The sequence below is a fragment of the Tauraco erythrolophus genome, chromosome 25, assembly GCF_009769465.1.
Source record: "Tauraco erythrolophus isolate bTauEry1 chromosome 25, bTauEry1.pri, whole genome shotgun sequence".
Classification (NCBI taxonomy): Eukaryota; Metazoa; Chordata; class Aves; order Musophagiformes; family Musophagidae; genus Tauraco; species Tauraco erythrolophus.
Genome location: NC_141489.1, coordinates 4921886 through 4936816, shown reverse-complemented (window position 1 = coordinate 4936816; position 14931 = coordinate 4921886). Strand labels below are relative to the sequence as shown.

The window sequence follows — 14931 nt, the reverse complement described above, 5'->3', positions numbered from 1 at the left end:
ACCTAAAGGGGCTACAAGAAAGCTGGAGAGGGACTTTGGACAAGGGCATGTAGTGACAGGACACGGGGCAATGGCTTTAAACTGAAAGAGGGGAGATTTCCATGGGATCTAAGGAAGAAATTCTTCCCTCTGAGGGTGGTGAGGCACTGGCACAGGTTGCCCAGAGAAGCTGTGGCTGCCCCATCCCTGGCAGTGTTCAGGCCAGGTTGGATGAGGCTTTGGGCAACCTGGTGTAGTGGAAGGTTGTCCCTGCCCATGGCAGGGGGGTTGGCACTGGATGGCCTTGAAGTTCCCTTCCAGCCCAAACCATTCTGTGATCCCATTGCCAACTCCAGCTGCTGTAGACAGGCTGGAGCTCAGCGAATCCAGCCCTGTGGGGGGTGGTAATTATCCTTCCAGAGAGGTGATGCCAAGGCTGCTCTGAGCACGACGGCAGGGCAAAACCTCTGCTGCCTCCGAGGACATGCAGGTTGAGTTGAGTCTTCAAGGTTGTCAACCAGACACAGCCCCCCTGGCCCTGGCTGTCCACGGGGGCAGAACGTGGCCCAGAGACCCTCACAGCACCACCATCATGGCACAGCTCACTCTGGTGCTGCAGCTCCCTGTAGCTCAGCTCCAACCCCACCACGACCTGATGGAGCCACAGCCCAGGGGCTTTCGCAGACCCACAGGCAGAGACCTACTCCACGAGCCCCTGCCACAGATACTGACTTTGGTTGAGCAGCCGAGCGGTGGCTTTCCAGGGATACCGCAGTATGTCCCCCTCCTACCACCCTGAGAGAGCTCCAGGGCACCAGGTCTGGCCTCTCCATTCCCCACCGCACTTAAGGACGGGACCAAGACCTCCTCCCTTGTCAGACCAACTGTCCCTTCCCCAGCAGGTCCCCACCACCACTCACCCCATTTGGCTCTCCCTGTGAGTCATGGTGCTAACCCGACCCCCTCCCTAGCACTAACACAGCGCCACTGCCACCAAGAGGGACGTGGGGACACCTCCCCAGTCCCATCAAAACAGCTTCAGGCACTCGGTGACAGAAGCTGCAGTCCCCCCAGCCCCTGCTCCGTCTAAATAAATACATTTGCTCAAACGCGTTACTTTCTCTTGGTCTTTGTTTTCTTAAACTTGCAGGGTCCAGCACCTGGAGAGGGCAGGGTGGGTGTTGGAGCAGGGAAGGTGGACGAATCAGCTGCTGTTCCACTCCTTTGCCAGAGATAAAGGAGGCAGGCGGAGGCAGGTGGGCTCCCCCAGGTGTTAGCAGAGGTGAACAGACCCCATCCACCCTACGTTCCTCTACCAAAAAGTGCACGAAGGGACCTGGCAGCTCACAGCACAGGCCCCCCACCTTGTCAAGATGCAGGTTACATCCTGGGGCACTTTCAGACCAGGGTTTAATTACCCTGTGCAGACCACCGACACCTGCCTGCCTCAAGTTCAGCACCCACCGTCCTGCGACTTTGGTGACAAACACGGCCCAGGGAGCCACAACCTCTCTGGGGACAGCGAGGGCTGGCCCAGATGCTTGGGCCACCTCCACAGTGCAAGAGTCTCCCAGCAGAGCCAGCAACGGTGAAAGACCTGGAGATGTGGCCACACAGGGAGCACGGGAAGGGGGTCGATGCTCTAATCCTGAGGTCACATAAACCCTCCCTGCCTCACCGGAGGACAGGAGGCAATGTCACATCAAGGCACTAACAGGAACGTGTGGCTAAGTCACAGCCCTGTCCCCACGACGGGAGAGAGCAGGAGGGCAAGGTGGCTGCTCCCGAGGCCGTGGTGAGAGGACAGGAGCCAGCCCTGCGCCGTGCCCCAAGCCGAGTCCCTCGCTGAGGATGGAGCTGGTCCCCCATCACTTGTGACGTTTTTTCTTCTGTTCTTTGCGCTTCTGAGCCCTCACGTCCTTCTTCAGGCGGCTGTCGACCACCTTGAACTGGCCCTTGACGCCAGGAGGACGGCGTACCCGGGGTCCCACGCCTTTCTTAGCCACCAAGTAGGTGACCTGCCGCTTCTCCTTGGCCAGCCCAGCCTTCTTGTAGATGCTAGAGGAGAAGAGGAAAAGGTGAGGCTGTGACCCCAGGACCCCAGCCCCGCTCCAGCAGTTTGGCTTTGGGACGTATCCAAAAGCCAAAACTGGGTCCCACTGCTCCACTGGGCCTCTGTGCCCCAAGACAGGGCTCCCTTGGTGCTCTCCCACCCCTCAGCCTACACCCGGATCTAGCCTAGCCCTCGCCAGCCCTGCTGGGTTACGCGCAGAAGCTGTCCCTGCAATCCAGCCCAGCATGGCACGAAGGATCCAGATCCCATCTTCACCACTCACCGCCGCAGCTGGGCCACCTTCTCCCTCTCCGAGATATCCACCGTGCTCACCACGGCCTCCGCTTTCTTCTTCATCTGCTCCATCTTCTTCAGCATCTGTGGGGACAGCGAGGGTGAGGGACAAGGGGGATTGCAGGGGGGACACAGCACCTGGCAGGGGGAACAGGGCTTCAGGTCCACAGCTCCACTCACCCGCCGCTTCTTGCGGGCCTTGGCCTCTGCCACCTTCTTGATGGGGCGGGCGTTGATTTCACGCCAGCGCTGCCGATACGCCTCAACCGTCTGCCGGTCCACTGGTATCTGCTTGCGCCGGTGGTACTTCTCCTCCTCTGTGAACCACTCCGGCAGCTCTCCCTCGTCCTCGTTGAAGGAATACCTGGCAGGGGGACTTGGGTGAGTTGTGAGCAGGACATGGGGTCCCCACATCGATCCATCTGCCGCCCCCATGGCCTGTCTCCTGTTGGGAGACTGAACGCTGCTCCAGCAGCCACAGCTGCAGGTACCTGTTGAAGGAGTCATCGATCAGGTCCCGCCGGGCCTTTCTGGAGGTGGCGATGACGGAGCCGAGTGCCAGGCCCTCTGCGTCCAGCACACGGGCTCTTTTCACTGCAGCATACAGACAGATTAAAAGCTTGGCCCATCTGCAAGCAGCCCGAGAGCCGGGGAGCAGCAAGCAGCCCTGCCAGCCCAGAGAAGCATGGTCTGACCTTGCCTCCTGCCCCTAAAGAGGGACTCACTGGGCACACAGGGGTCCAGACAGAATCCCCCGCTCACCTGGGTTCTCAATGGGCACCACCTCGAAGCCACATGGCTCAACACGGCCCCGCTTCCTGCCCACTGGTGACGGCGGCCTGGGGAGAGAAGAGCGGTCAGGGCTGGGGTCTTCACCTCCCTGCTCTCCAAGACTGCGGAGCTGGGGGAGAACATCCAGACTGCCCCCCTCTCAGCCCTCACCTCTCGTCGTCGCTGCTGCTGCTGTCGTCGTCGCTGCTCTGCTCATCCTGCTCTTTACCAGTGTCGGGTCCTGTGTCTGCGGCAGGCAAGGGCTCAGCTGTAGCTTCCTCTGGAGGAGGAGCTTTCTCCTTCTTCTTCTGCTCTTTCCTTGTTGCTTTCTCTGGGGAACAGGAACCACTGGGTGAGAAAGGGTTGAGGCAGACCCCACTGCAGACCATTCCTCTAGAGACCCAGCTCATTAACGCTATGCAAACTCTAGCTCGTTAACTATGTAATGATACAGGCTGGAAGCAACCTCTGGAGATCTCCAGTCCTGCACAGAACAGCATCCATACTGTGGTTTGGATCCAGTGCCCCAGACCAGGCCATGGAGCTGTCCCTCTGTCCCCCCTCCAGTGATGCAGCCCCCCACTAACCTCTCTGAGACTCGCGCTGTCTCTCAGCCAACATCTGCGACTGCCCCAGCTCCAGGTCCTCATCCGCGTCGTCCTCGATGCCGGCAAAGGCGTCCTGGGGATTGGGGGGCAGCAGGTCAGGGGACACAGGGCAGACGTGGGAGCTGCTGGGGCCGAGGCTGCCCTGTCATTTCTGTCTCAGTGGGACTCACCTTCCCGAACCACAGGCTGGTCTGCCGTTCCTCCAGCACCGACTTCTCCTCCAGGGGCACCAGCAGTGGATTCTCCTCTTCCTGCCCTTCCTCCTCCTCTTCCTTCTGCTGAAACTTCATCCTGTGACAAACAGCAGCAGGATCAGTGTCCCCCAGCCAGGATGGGGTGTGTGCACTGCCGGACTCCAGAGCTGCTGCAAAGGAAGTCCCTGCCCCAGGGAGGCTTCTCCTGGCTCTCACCTCTTTTCACCCTGCTCTCGCCTTTCCCGCTCCAGCCGGCGCTGACGGGCCTCTATCTCAACCAGCTCCTCTGGGTCTAGATCACTGGCCAGGGACACATCATCGTCCTCTGCTTCATGATCTGAGACATAAATATCATCCTCCCCAGGTTCTATCTCCAGGAGGGCATCTGCCGATGCCATGTCCCCCCGGGTCACCTCGTTCAGCAGCTGCAACACAAGCAGGACGAGTCACAAACTACAGTCTGTCAGCCATGTGCCTGCTGCTGGCCCAGCCCTGACGGCTCTGGGAGCCTGGCCTCCCCCTGTCCCACACACCGGGGTCCTGTGGATAGTCCGGAGGGAGAACATGCTGGTGTCACCATCATCCGCAATGGAGACACCAGGGAGGTCCATCTTCAGCTCCACACGCTCACGCTGCTTCCGCTGTTCCTTCAGAATCTTCTTCTTCTTTCTGGAGAAGGAGGCAAAGGAATGACGCTACACTCATTCCTTTCCACTCCTCACACACACACATCCCAGTAGCTCATCCACTGCCACATCAGTGCCAGATCTCCCCCAGGACTGGGGACCCAGCAGCACTGTCATCCCTCTGTGAGGGGTTCCCAACCCTGGGGGAAAAAGCGGGCCTGCACCAGCTTGGAACAGCCACTTCACCTGCCTGGTGCAGCAGATGACCCTGAGGACCCCAGACCCACAAACCCCACCCACTGTCCACAGAGGGACAGGCTCTGACCCTCTCTGTCCCCATGGCTAGAGTCCTGCTGTGCTCTGCTGGCCTGGTGCTACCCCATCTCTCCTCATCTGAGCTCTTTGTACCTCTTTAACTCTGCCAGCTCCTTGGCCTTCATCTCTGCCAATGCCTGCTCTACCTCCTCCTCTTCCTCCTTCACCACCTCATCAGCTGTGGATCTTGCCGACGTCGTCTTCTCCTTCTCCTCCTCTTTGCTTTCCTCCTCTTCACCAGAGCTCAAGCTGCCAAAAGGAAGGAGCTCAGACCATCTCTCTTGATGGCAGGCCCATCCCACCGCACTGGTGCTCCGGGGCAGCCCTGTCATTCCTACTTGATATCCAGCTCCTTCGCCTGCTCTTTCAGCTTTTTGGCCAAGAAACGCCGCAACTTCGTCCTCCAGTTCAGCAGGGCTCTGTGCGGGAAGGCAGGCGGTTAGAGACACCCGTCAGGTAGGTAACGTCCTGTCCCAGTCCCCCTCCAGTACCTGAGCTCTTTGCGCCCCAGCACACGGATGTCCTTGCAGCACTGACGTAGCTCCTCCGTGGTGGAACTGTGATTCTCCAGCTCACCGTCCCCCAGTGTGATCTGGATAGAGAAGAGGGAAATTAATTGAGTATGTCAAGGCACTTTCTTTGGTAAGAATATTCAAATACAAGGAGAACAACTGGCTAAACTCCAGGTAGGCTCCTGCCCTGCCTCCTCTCCACAAGAACTGGAATGGGGCCATTGCTAGGGTGCCTGGATCTCTCTTTACATTGCTCTGTGCTCCTGGGGCCATCTCCATGGCCACCAAGGTCCCCCTTGCTTCAGGCACTCACCTCGTTGGCCTTGGAGAGGAAGTCCACGGGATTGGGAGCCTTGAGGAAGTCCATCAGCGTGAAGCGGTGGTAGAGGGTTGTGTCGCCATCTGCATAGCCTTCTGCCTGCAGAAGGAAGGAGCTGTGTGAGCTGCAGCAGGGCACAAAAGCAGTTTCTACCATCCCTAAAGGATGAATGATGTCACAGGACTCGTGTGCTGCTGCAGTGTCCACCTAACATGCCCACATGACTTAGGGATGAGCACAGGTTACCAGTCACAACCTGCCAGCTCCGTGGCATCTCCCAGTCCCTCCTCAGACTCAGGGAGGTGACAGTGACAGAGGTTTGTGTCAGTTCCATGCCTAGCTGGGGCCACATGGCCTTTACTGTCCTGTGTCCTAAAGACACCTCGCAGACACACAAACCCAGCAGCCAGCCACTGTAGGGAGGATTTTACCAATCCATCCCCAGCCTCACCACCTCTTAACCGCTTTCCCCTCACTACACCTCCTCCTAAAGCTGTAAACTTCCCTAAAACTGGCTCTTCCACCACTTTGTATCCCCAGATCTTTCGTTTCGAGCAACTTTGCTTATTACAATCACTTTGACCCCAACATCCAGCCTCTCTATTCTGCGTTTGCTGCCCAGCAAAGCAATCTCATACCTTTGGCTTCTTTTTGCTGACCAGCTCGCTAACAGACTTAGCCTGAACCTCCACCTCCTTGAAAGCATATTTTGGGTCAAAGAACTTGCTGTCGATTTTGTCTGGAGCCTGATAACCTAGGATGGAGGAATCGGAGACATCAGCAGGCTTCTCCCAGCCCCATCCCAGCAGCTGCAGGTCCCCCCGCCTACTCACCCTGGCACACCACGAAGATCTCAGCAGACTCGTTGCGGGAGGCTTGGGGCTTGGTGGCCTGGACCTTGTGGAAGAACTGCTGGAAGATCCAGAGGAGCGGCTGGTAGTCCCGCGAACGAAAAACCTTGGTGATGAACCAGCCGCCTTTGCAAAGGAATTCGCAGGCCAGTTTCAGGGCCATGAGGGTCAGGTTGGCTGGAGAAGGGAAGAAAAGCAGTCATCACCATCCCATCACCGAGCTCCCTGTCCCACAGTGCACACCACTGCCACCCTGCCCTGCTGGGATACGAGATGTGCCTGCCCTTGTACCCCCCTTCCAGACTGTGCCAGGCCACGTGCCAGCCCCAGGTGGGCCCCACCTTGGGAATAGGCATCGTGCACCCAGCTAGCTCCCACATTGGGCGCTCCGTCGTTCAGCACTACGTCCACCTTCCACGTCTGCAGCTCCTTGCGCAGGGCCTGAGGGATGGAGGCAGACGTTAGTCCCACTAACCCCTCTGCAAGAACCAACAGGCAGCACCCCCACCCACGTCAGCTCGGCTCAGCCCCCTGCCACGGTCCTACGAGACTGGCACGTGACACGAGGAGCAGGGCAAACAAGTTCTTACCTGGCGGCACTTCTCAGTGGTGATGTCCTCCTGCAGCGTCACCACGTTGGGAATTGGCTTGATGGGGACCAAATCCACCCCTGGGGTAAGGAAGGAAGAGATATGAACACTGCAACACCTCAAAACTGGGCTCCATCCCATCCCACATGGCTTCTCCCCACCCACCCTTTCCTGTTACCATGATCCCCAATCCAGGACTCCCTTCCTGGCACTGTGGTGGGGGTCCCTGCCCCCAGCCCAGCCCTGCCAGGTCCCATCACTCACCGATGATCAAGCTGGAAACCGGCATGAATTTGGAAGCCACCTGCAGCCTGGAAAGAACAGAAAGAATCAAAGAAACAGCAGGATCCCAGGAGAGCCCTCAGCCTTAAATTGTGCTGCCGGAGGTCTGGGATCAGCTTGGGCATTGAGGACAGAGACTGAGATTGTGGCACAAAAGACACTTCACAGTGAGGTCTCAGGGCAGCCGGCAGCACCGGGCTGTGCCCGGGGGCCCTGGCACCACTCACCACCCGCCAGGGGCTGCGCACAGATCCAGCAGCGCCCGCGCCTTCTGCAGGAACTGGAACTTCCTATTGAGCTGGAGAAGCTTGAAGGAAGAGCGGGAGCGAAAGCCTGCGAGAGACAGAGCCCCGGATTACGGTTTACCGGGCCTACGGGTCACCGGGGTGGCCGTCGCCCCGCCCCGCCGCGCCAGCACGCCGCTCACCCGTCTCCTTGGCCAGGTGGTAGAACTTGTCCCTCCGGCTCTTGCCCAGTTTGCTTTTCTTGCCCATGGTGGGGGCGGGCGGGGTCCTCCGCGGGGTCGGGACCCGCTGTCAGCCGCCGGCGCGGTCCTGGGGGAAACGGGCACCGTGAGCGCGGGGCGAACCGGCCCGGGGAGCCCCCGCCGCCTCCCCCGGCGGCCCCTCAGCGCTGCCCCAGCCCGCCTCGGGCCCGTGTCCCCCACGCAGGGCACATCCCGGCCCCGTGTCCCCCCGGTGCCCACGGGCCCGCCCCGGCCCGGGGCCCCCTCAGCCCCGACACGCGGCTCCCGCCGCTCCCCCGCCCGAACCGCAGCCGCATACCTGCCCCCGGCGCGCGCACACACACCCGATCCCGATCCCGATCCTGATCCCGGTTCGGCTCCCGGTCCCGCTGCCGCCGCGTGCCCGCACCACCTTCCCGGCGTCCCCCGCGCGAGCAGCGCGCCTTCCTCTTCCGCTCGCCCATGCCGCCATCTTGGGAGTGGCGCATGGACGCCGCCGGGGCCGGGCGGGCTACCGCTGGCGGAAGGATGAGGAAAGATAACGAGTCCCGTCAGGGACACGTCTATGGCCTCTCCGTGTCCCCGCGGTGCTTCATAATACGGAGAAGCCACGTTTGACCGCACCAACATGGCGGCAAGGCCGCCACTCGGCCGAGCCACTTTGACGCATGCGCATTTCCACTCGCGTGCGCTCTCCGCGGCTTCGCGCCGAGGGGGGGTTCGACGCGCGTCGCGCCGAGGAGAGGAAGTGACGCCATCACGCCCGGCGCGCCGGGGCGGGTAGCGGAAGGAGGGAGGCGGCCATCTTTAGTGCCGGCAGGAGCGGCGCCGCGGTCTGATGCCGGCGGAGAAGATGGCGGTGGACGGGCCCGAGCAGGTGCGGCCGCGCCGGAGGGGCTGCGGCTGCCGCCGGGGGGTGCGCGGGTCGCGCCGCGCTGCCGCGGGGCTCTGCCGGGAGCGGGTCTGGGCGGGGCCCGGCGGGCGCCGTAACTCGGCGGGGCTCGCCTCGGCCTGCCGGGGGGCGGGGGCGGCGCCTGAGGGATGGGGGATACGGGATACGGGATATGGGATACGGGATATTGAATGTGGGATATGGGACATGGGACGAGGCTCCGGGCGGGGGAAGGGCTATTCGGGAGGGCACCGAGAGACCCGCGGGGAACCGGCGCTTTGGGGCCGTTGTTGGGCACCGGCCCGGGGGGAAGGGAGGGAAAGCGGCGCCCCGGGGCCTGGCGCGGGGAGGTCGGAGCGGGAAATGGCGACGAAAGGGTCGGCGCGGAGCCTGGCTGAGGGTCGAGACGGTTGCGGAGGCTGCGGGCGGAACGGGAGCCGCCGGGGCCGTGGCCGGCGCTGCTGAGCCCCGCTGTCCCGCAGATGGAGATGGATGACGGGAAGGGCGGCAGCGGGCTCCGGCAGTACTACCTGTCCAAGATCGAGGAGCTGCAGGTGCGTCTGTCCCGGCTGCGCGGGAGGCGCCCGGCCGGGCTGTCCCGGGGAGGCGCTGCCGTAGCCCTGTGCCCGAGAGCACCCAGAGCCCTCTCTGCGCTGCAGTGCCCTGTTCGGGGGGAATTACTGCTCCAGGGTGGCATCTACAAGCAGGACCCAACTTTTGGGTGGTGGGATGTATGAGATCATGGAGTCACAGAATCACAGAATGGTTTGGGTTGGGGAGGGACCTTCAAGATCATCCAGTGCCAACCCCCTTGCCATGGGCAGGGACACCTTCTACTACACCAGGTTGCTCAAAGCCTCATCCAACCTGGCCTTGAACACTTCCAGGGATGGGGCAGCCACAGCTTCTCTGGGCAACCTGCTCCAGTGCCTCAGCACCCTCAGAGGGAAGAATTTCTTCCTTAGATCTAATGGAAATCGCCCCTCTTTCAGCTTAAAGCCATTGAGATGGCTCCAAGATGGCTCTGAGTCCTACGAGCTGGCAGCGCTGCTGAGTGCGTGGGAGATGTTGTGCAGCCCTTGGCAGTGGGATTTGGCTGCCCACATCCTGCTGGGCAGAGCTGTCCCCTCCAGGTCCCTGTGCCAAGACACAGGCCGTCGTGCTGGTGCCCACGCTGGGCTGCTGCACAGGGCGCTGAGGTGCCAGCAAAGCTTTTCTCCAAGCAGCTCATCGTGAACGAGAAGAGCCAGAACCTGCGGCACCTGCAGGTGCAGAGGAACGAGTTGAACGCCAAGGGTACGTCCTGGGTCCCCTCATCTTCCTCCCCCTGGGCTCTGGGGCCGGTCCTGCCTGCTGGGCTGGTGGCTCCTGGCCACGGCGACAAGCGCTGTTCCTCTGTTGTGGGCAGGGGGTCGGGGGGTGGTGCCTGCAGCCGGTTGTCCTGGTTTCGACTGGGATGGAGGTAATTTTCTCCCTAGCAGCTGGTGTCGCACTGCGTTTGGGTTTAGTGCGGGAGTGACGTTGGCAACGCTCTGGTGTTGGGTCGCTGGGAAGTGGGACTTGGTCCCTGGAAATCAGGGAATTCTCAGCTTTGCCCGCCCTGCCGGGAGGAGGGGCACAAGGAGCTGGGCAGGGGCAGAGCCAGGACAGCTGATCCGAAGGGCTGTTCCGTACCGTATCCCGTTATACTCCGTGTGTAGCGGGGGGGAAGTTAGCTGGGAGGCTTGGGAGCTGGCTGGGCATTGGGTGCCAGGTGGTGAGCAGCTGCATTGTGCAGCGCTTATTTGGGATGTTCTATTGTTTTCCTGTCCTTTCCTGACCTATTAAACTGGTTTTATCCCAACCCATCAATTTTACCTTGTTTTTCCGATTCTTCTCCCCCATCCCACTGGGGAGGGGGAGTGGACAAATGGCCGCGCGTTTGGCTGCCTTCCTGCTTGCACCACATCGGGACGGGGTGCCAACACGGGGCTCCTGCCGCTTCCCAGGGGTCCCCCCTCCGCACAGCTGTCACCTCCTGGACCCCCGCCACCGCTGGGGGTACACCAGTGACACCAGTACTGCGGGATGGGAATCAGACGCCACGTGACAGCAAACGGAATGAGATTTTTTTCCTGGCTCACCCCCACCAGGAGCCGCAGAGGCAGCGCGGGGTGGGGAGAGGCGGCTGTGCGCCCCCTGCCGCGTCCTGTGCCAGCACGGAGCCGCCTGCCCGCACACGTGTGTGCATGCATGTGCTTCACGTGTGAACCTGTGTGCCCCTGCATGCGTGTGCATGCACGTGCTTCACGTGTGAACCTGTGTGCGTGTGCATGCACGTGCTTCACGTGTGAACCTGTGTGCGTGTGCATGCACATGCTTCATGTGTGAACCTGCGTGCCCTGCACGTGTGTGCATGCACACGCTTCATGTGTGAACCTGTGTGCCCCTGCACGTGTGTGCATTCACACCCACATTTGCACACGCACCCGCTGCTCGTGCAACCGTGCAGGCCTTTGTGCCTGCACATGTGCACACCTCATGTGCACGTGTGCATGCACATGTCTGCATGCACACCCCTGTGCTTGCACACTCATGTCTGTGAACACACGTGCCTTCACACACGCAAGCACACCTTCACACCCCCACGTCTGCACGCCCACGTGCTCAGACCCATGTGCATGCACGCCGGCATGCTCGCACAGATGCACACGTGCACACTCGTGTGTGCACACGCAAAGGCACATGCATTCCCACCCATGCACGCGCACACCCGCGTGCCCCCAGCTGCACAGCCGCACGCACGCGCCCGTTGCACACGCACGCACGCGCTTGCACACCCACCTGCCCGCACGGGCGTCTGCGCCGCCTCGGGGAGGCGGGGTCGTGTCTAGGGGCGGAGCCTTTGCGCGGGGGGCGTGTCCAGGGCTCTGCCGGGGGCGGGGCCACGGCGCGGGGGGCGGAGCTTGCAGGGGAGGAATCACTGTGCGGGGGCGGAGCTTGTAGGGGAGGGGCCACTGTGCGGGGGCGGAGCTTGCAGGGGGCGGAGTCACTGTGCGGGGGCGGAGCTTGCAGGGGGCGGAGTCACTGTGCGGGGGCGGAGCTTGCAGGGGGCGGAGTCACTGTGCGGGGGCGGAACTTGCAGGGGGCGGAGTCACTGTGCGGGGGCGGAGCTTGCAGGGGAGGGGTCACCGTGCGGGGGCGGAGCTTGCAGGGGGAGGGGCCAGCGGGCGCCGCGCGCTGACTCCGTCTCCGGGCGCCGCCGCCGCCGCCGCTTCCGAGTAAACAGCGCGGGCGGGGGCCGCCCCCGCCGCCCCCCTTCCCCCCCGCCATGGCCGGCCGCGGCGCCTTCCCGCTCAGCCCGCTGCCCCCCGCCGCCGCCCCGCCACCCCCGGGGCCCGGCCCCGCCATTCTGCGCGGCCCCAACCCGGCTCCCGCCGCCGCCGCCGCCCCGGGCTACCGCCCCATGGGCCCGGCCGCCGCGCAGTACCAGGTGAGTCGGCTTCGCGATGGGAGGAGGCGGGAGGCGGATGGCGGGGACCCCCCTCGGGGGTCCGGAACCGCCCCGGGGGTGCAGGGGGCTGGGCCGGCCGGTGGGGCCTTCCCCGCGGCGGGCCGGGGCAGCGGCTGCCGGGCCTCTGCCGGCTGCCGGGATCAGCCCGGAGCCCAACCTCCACCGGTCCTCGCGACTTAAATCCCGGATAATGTTGTTTTCCTGCCGGTTTTAGTTCGGATACCTCCGCGCGCTGCTACTTCCCGTCCTCTCACTTCCCGCCCCGTTAAAAGTTACGGGGAGCGCGTCCTCTCCGCCCCCGCGGCGCTGGTCGGTGCCCGCCCGGCAGGAACCCGCGTTCCTGACCCCGTTATCCGGTAGGAGCCCGGCGGGGACTGGAGCGGAGGAGGCGCGAGCCGTGTGCCCGGCTCCGCAGCCATTTCCCATCGCGCGGAGCTGCTCCGAAACCTGTTTGTCTGCGCCGTCCGCCGAGGCGGAGGTAGCCGCTCGGTGTCGTGGGTGCGTGTCTTCAAGAAGCTGGAGAGATGGTGGAGCGGTGGACGAGGAGAGCAGGTGCTTGCTAAGGTTGGGGGAAAGCAAACCTACCCCTGAAAAGCAAGAGAAATCCCTTATTTTTCCAGCCTCCGTCTCTTGTAAGAAGCGTGTTCCGACGTGCACTCGGATTTCCGCCTCGCAGCACGCGCGGTTTGTCGGTTCGCTCTCACCCGTGGGGTGGGTGTTTGGGTTGTTGGGTGGCTGGTGGGAAGCACAGGCTTCCAAGCAGGCTTGAAATGGAGGAGCGCGGTTGTGCAAGACGTTCTCGTCTGCCACTGATCGCCTCCTCCAGAGCTGCCGCCTTATTTGCATGAATTAAAACTTTTGAGAAGTACATCAAGCCGAGGGAATTTCTAGCTTGGAAGCTTCCTTAATACAAAATGAGGAAACAACTTCCCCCCGTAGCCTTAAAACCACGGAAAGCCCGGCACCGAAAACCGAGATGGCGCAGCCAAGGTCGGTCTGAGCGGGAATTGGCGGTAACTGGACTTGGAGGTGTTTGGGCCGGGCAGGCGCTCGATCGTTTGCCCTGACCTTCCGTGTGGCAGGTTGCAAAATCCTGCCGGGAGCAGCTCACCGCTGCGGGTAAACAGGCTGACATATGCTTGCCTTTCCCCCCTGTTGCTGGCCGTAACGCTGTGATGGTAGCAGGTGGTGGGAGCACACGGCTGGCGTGGGGTGATGTACATAGAGTGTGTGTCACCGTGGTATCTGGCACCGGCAAGCTGATGCAGGAGACAGCCGGGTCGGTCGGGCCCCGGGGCTGGCGGCGAACGCCATGCCTCGCGTCTGGCCGTGAGCTGCATCTGGCTGGCAGCTTGCTGGCAGGGCTGCCTGCGCCTGGGAGGGGAGGGCGGGTGAGATCCAGAGGGTCTGTCCTTTGTTTTGCAATTCCCAGGCCGAGGAAAGCAGCCCCTCCCCTCCCAGTGGCCATCCCTGCTGTACCCAGAGGACTTCCCTGCTCCGTTATGCCCTGGCTTAACGAAGAACTGCGTTATTTGGGTGCTGGGAGACACAACAGCCATCACCCGTGTCAGTGAGTGCTTAGGGGCTCCTTAATCACGGGATTATTAAACATATGCTTGTCCTTTGGACATCCTTGCGTGCCTGCTGGTTATTGACTGGTGGCTCAAGCAGGGATTTCAAGAGGATGACTCCCTTTGGGAGTTCCTTTTGGGGCTGATTTGGGACCCTTTGGGGAGCTGATATTTCCAGAGCAGCCAGGTGTCGGTGCTGTGCCCAGAGCAGGAAGGAGAGTGTTTTTTCCAGGATGAGAATGATAAGCTGATGGTGGTGGGTCTGCGGACAGAGTCCCTGTCCCAGTCCCTGTGCTGGTGGCAGCACAGATACCAAGGCTGCGTCCCAGCCCCCAGCATCCTGGTTGTGCTGGCCAGTGTAAGTTCAGCAAGAAAGAGCCTTTTTTCTGTTTATTCAGGTGCTAGTTTCAGGCTTAGGAGAGGTTTTTCCTGAGTTACCAGATTGACGCTGTGGCAGGGAGCGAGCTTGGCGCTGCGTGGTGGAGATGGGACAGCAAAGCAGTGCTCCAGCCTCTGAGTTACCCCTGTGCTGGTGCTTTGCTGGTACACAGAGGTGGCAAAAAGCAGCGTTTGTTAGGTGCCCCGTTAAAAGGGTTTCATTGGCACTTGCTGGCGAGAAAGAGCCTGGTTTCCATGGGACGGGAGGGCTGCAGTCCAAGCAGCTCCTAACCCCGAAAGCAGCTGTGGCTCGGTGATCCTGTCCCTGGGCAGGCAGCAGCGTGAAGGAAAACGGGATCATGCTTCATGGAGAAACCCATGCAGGCAGCGGGATGGAGGAGCTGGAAAAGTGTGGGCTGCTGGTATGGAGCCTGGTGAAAGATGGGGTGGCCTTCGACATGTTGGAGGGGGTGTAGTGGGGCACGGGAGAGATCCACCCAATCTTGGGAGCAGAGGAAAACAGTGTTCCTGCTCATTGGGTGATTGGGATTGGCTTGAAGGGGGCCTGGAGGCAACAGCCAGGGCTGGAGCTGCACAGAAAGCTGTGATGCTGCCTGGGCTGGGTGACCCCACCCTTCCCAAGGGAGATGGTTTCCAAGGCAGGTTTCATCACAGACTGAGCCTCGAGTTAGTTTAAGTGATGATACAAAGCAGATGAACACTGTCCTCTTGGAGCA

The 14931-nt window shown here is 61.8% G+C and overlaps 2 protein-coding genes across 2 annotated transcripts; one reads left to right on the top strand and one right to left on the bottom strand.

Moving 5' to 3' along the window:
- Nucleotides 1-1371: 1371 nt before the first annotated feature.
- Nucleotides 1372-7888, bottom strand: FTSJ3 (FtsJ RNA 2'-O-methyltransferase 3). Its single transcript, XM_086626461.1, has 21 exons — nucleotides 7822-7888; nucleotides 7622-7727; nucleotides 7377-7423; nucleotides 7113-7192; nucleotides 6864-6963; nucleotides 6505-6699; nucleotides 6310-6425; nucleotides 5666-5770; nucleotides 5332-5432; nucleotides 5179-5259; nucleotides 4934-5089; nucleotides 4433-4568; nucleotides 4116-4324; nucleotides 3876-3996; nucleotides 3685-3778; nucleotides 3269-3428; nucleotides 3089-3165; nucleotides 2818-2920; nucleotides 2507-2690; nucleotides 2316-2410; nucleotides 1372-2037 (listed from the first exon to the last, which is right to left on the bottom strand). The coding sequence occupies exons 1-21, from the start codon at nucleotides 7886-7888 to the stop codon at nucleotides 1848-1850; spliced, it is 2523 nt and encodes an 840-aa protein (XP_086482587.1). The 3' UTR covers nucleotides 1372-1847.
- Nucleotides 7889-8664: 776 nt separating this feature from the next.
- LOC147526965 (uncharacterized) lies at nucleotides 8665-10319 on the top strand. The gene is made up of 3 exons (XM_086626763.1): nucleotides 8665-8737; nucleotides 9235-9306; nucleotides 9979-10319. Exons 1-3 carry the CDS (start codon nucleotides 8699-8701, stop codon nucleotides 10216-10218), a joined length of 351 nt encoding a protein of 116 aa, XP_086482889.1. The 5' UTR covers nucleotides 8665-8698; the 3' UTR covers nucleotides 10219-10319.
- Nucleotides 10320-14931: the final 4612 nt, after the last annotated feature.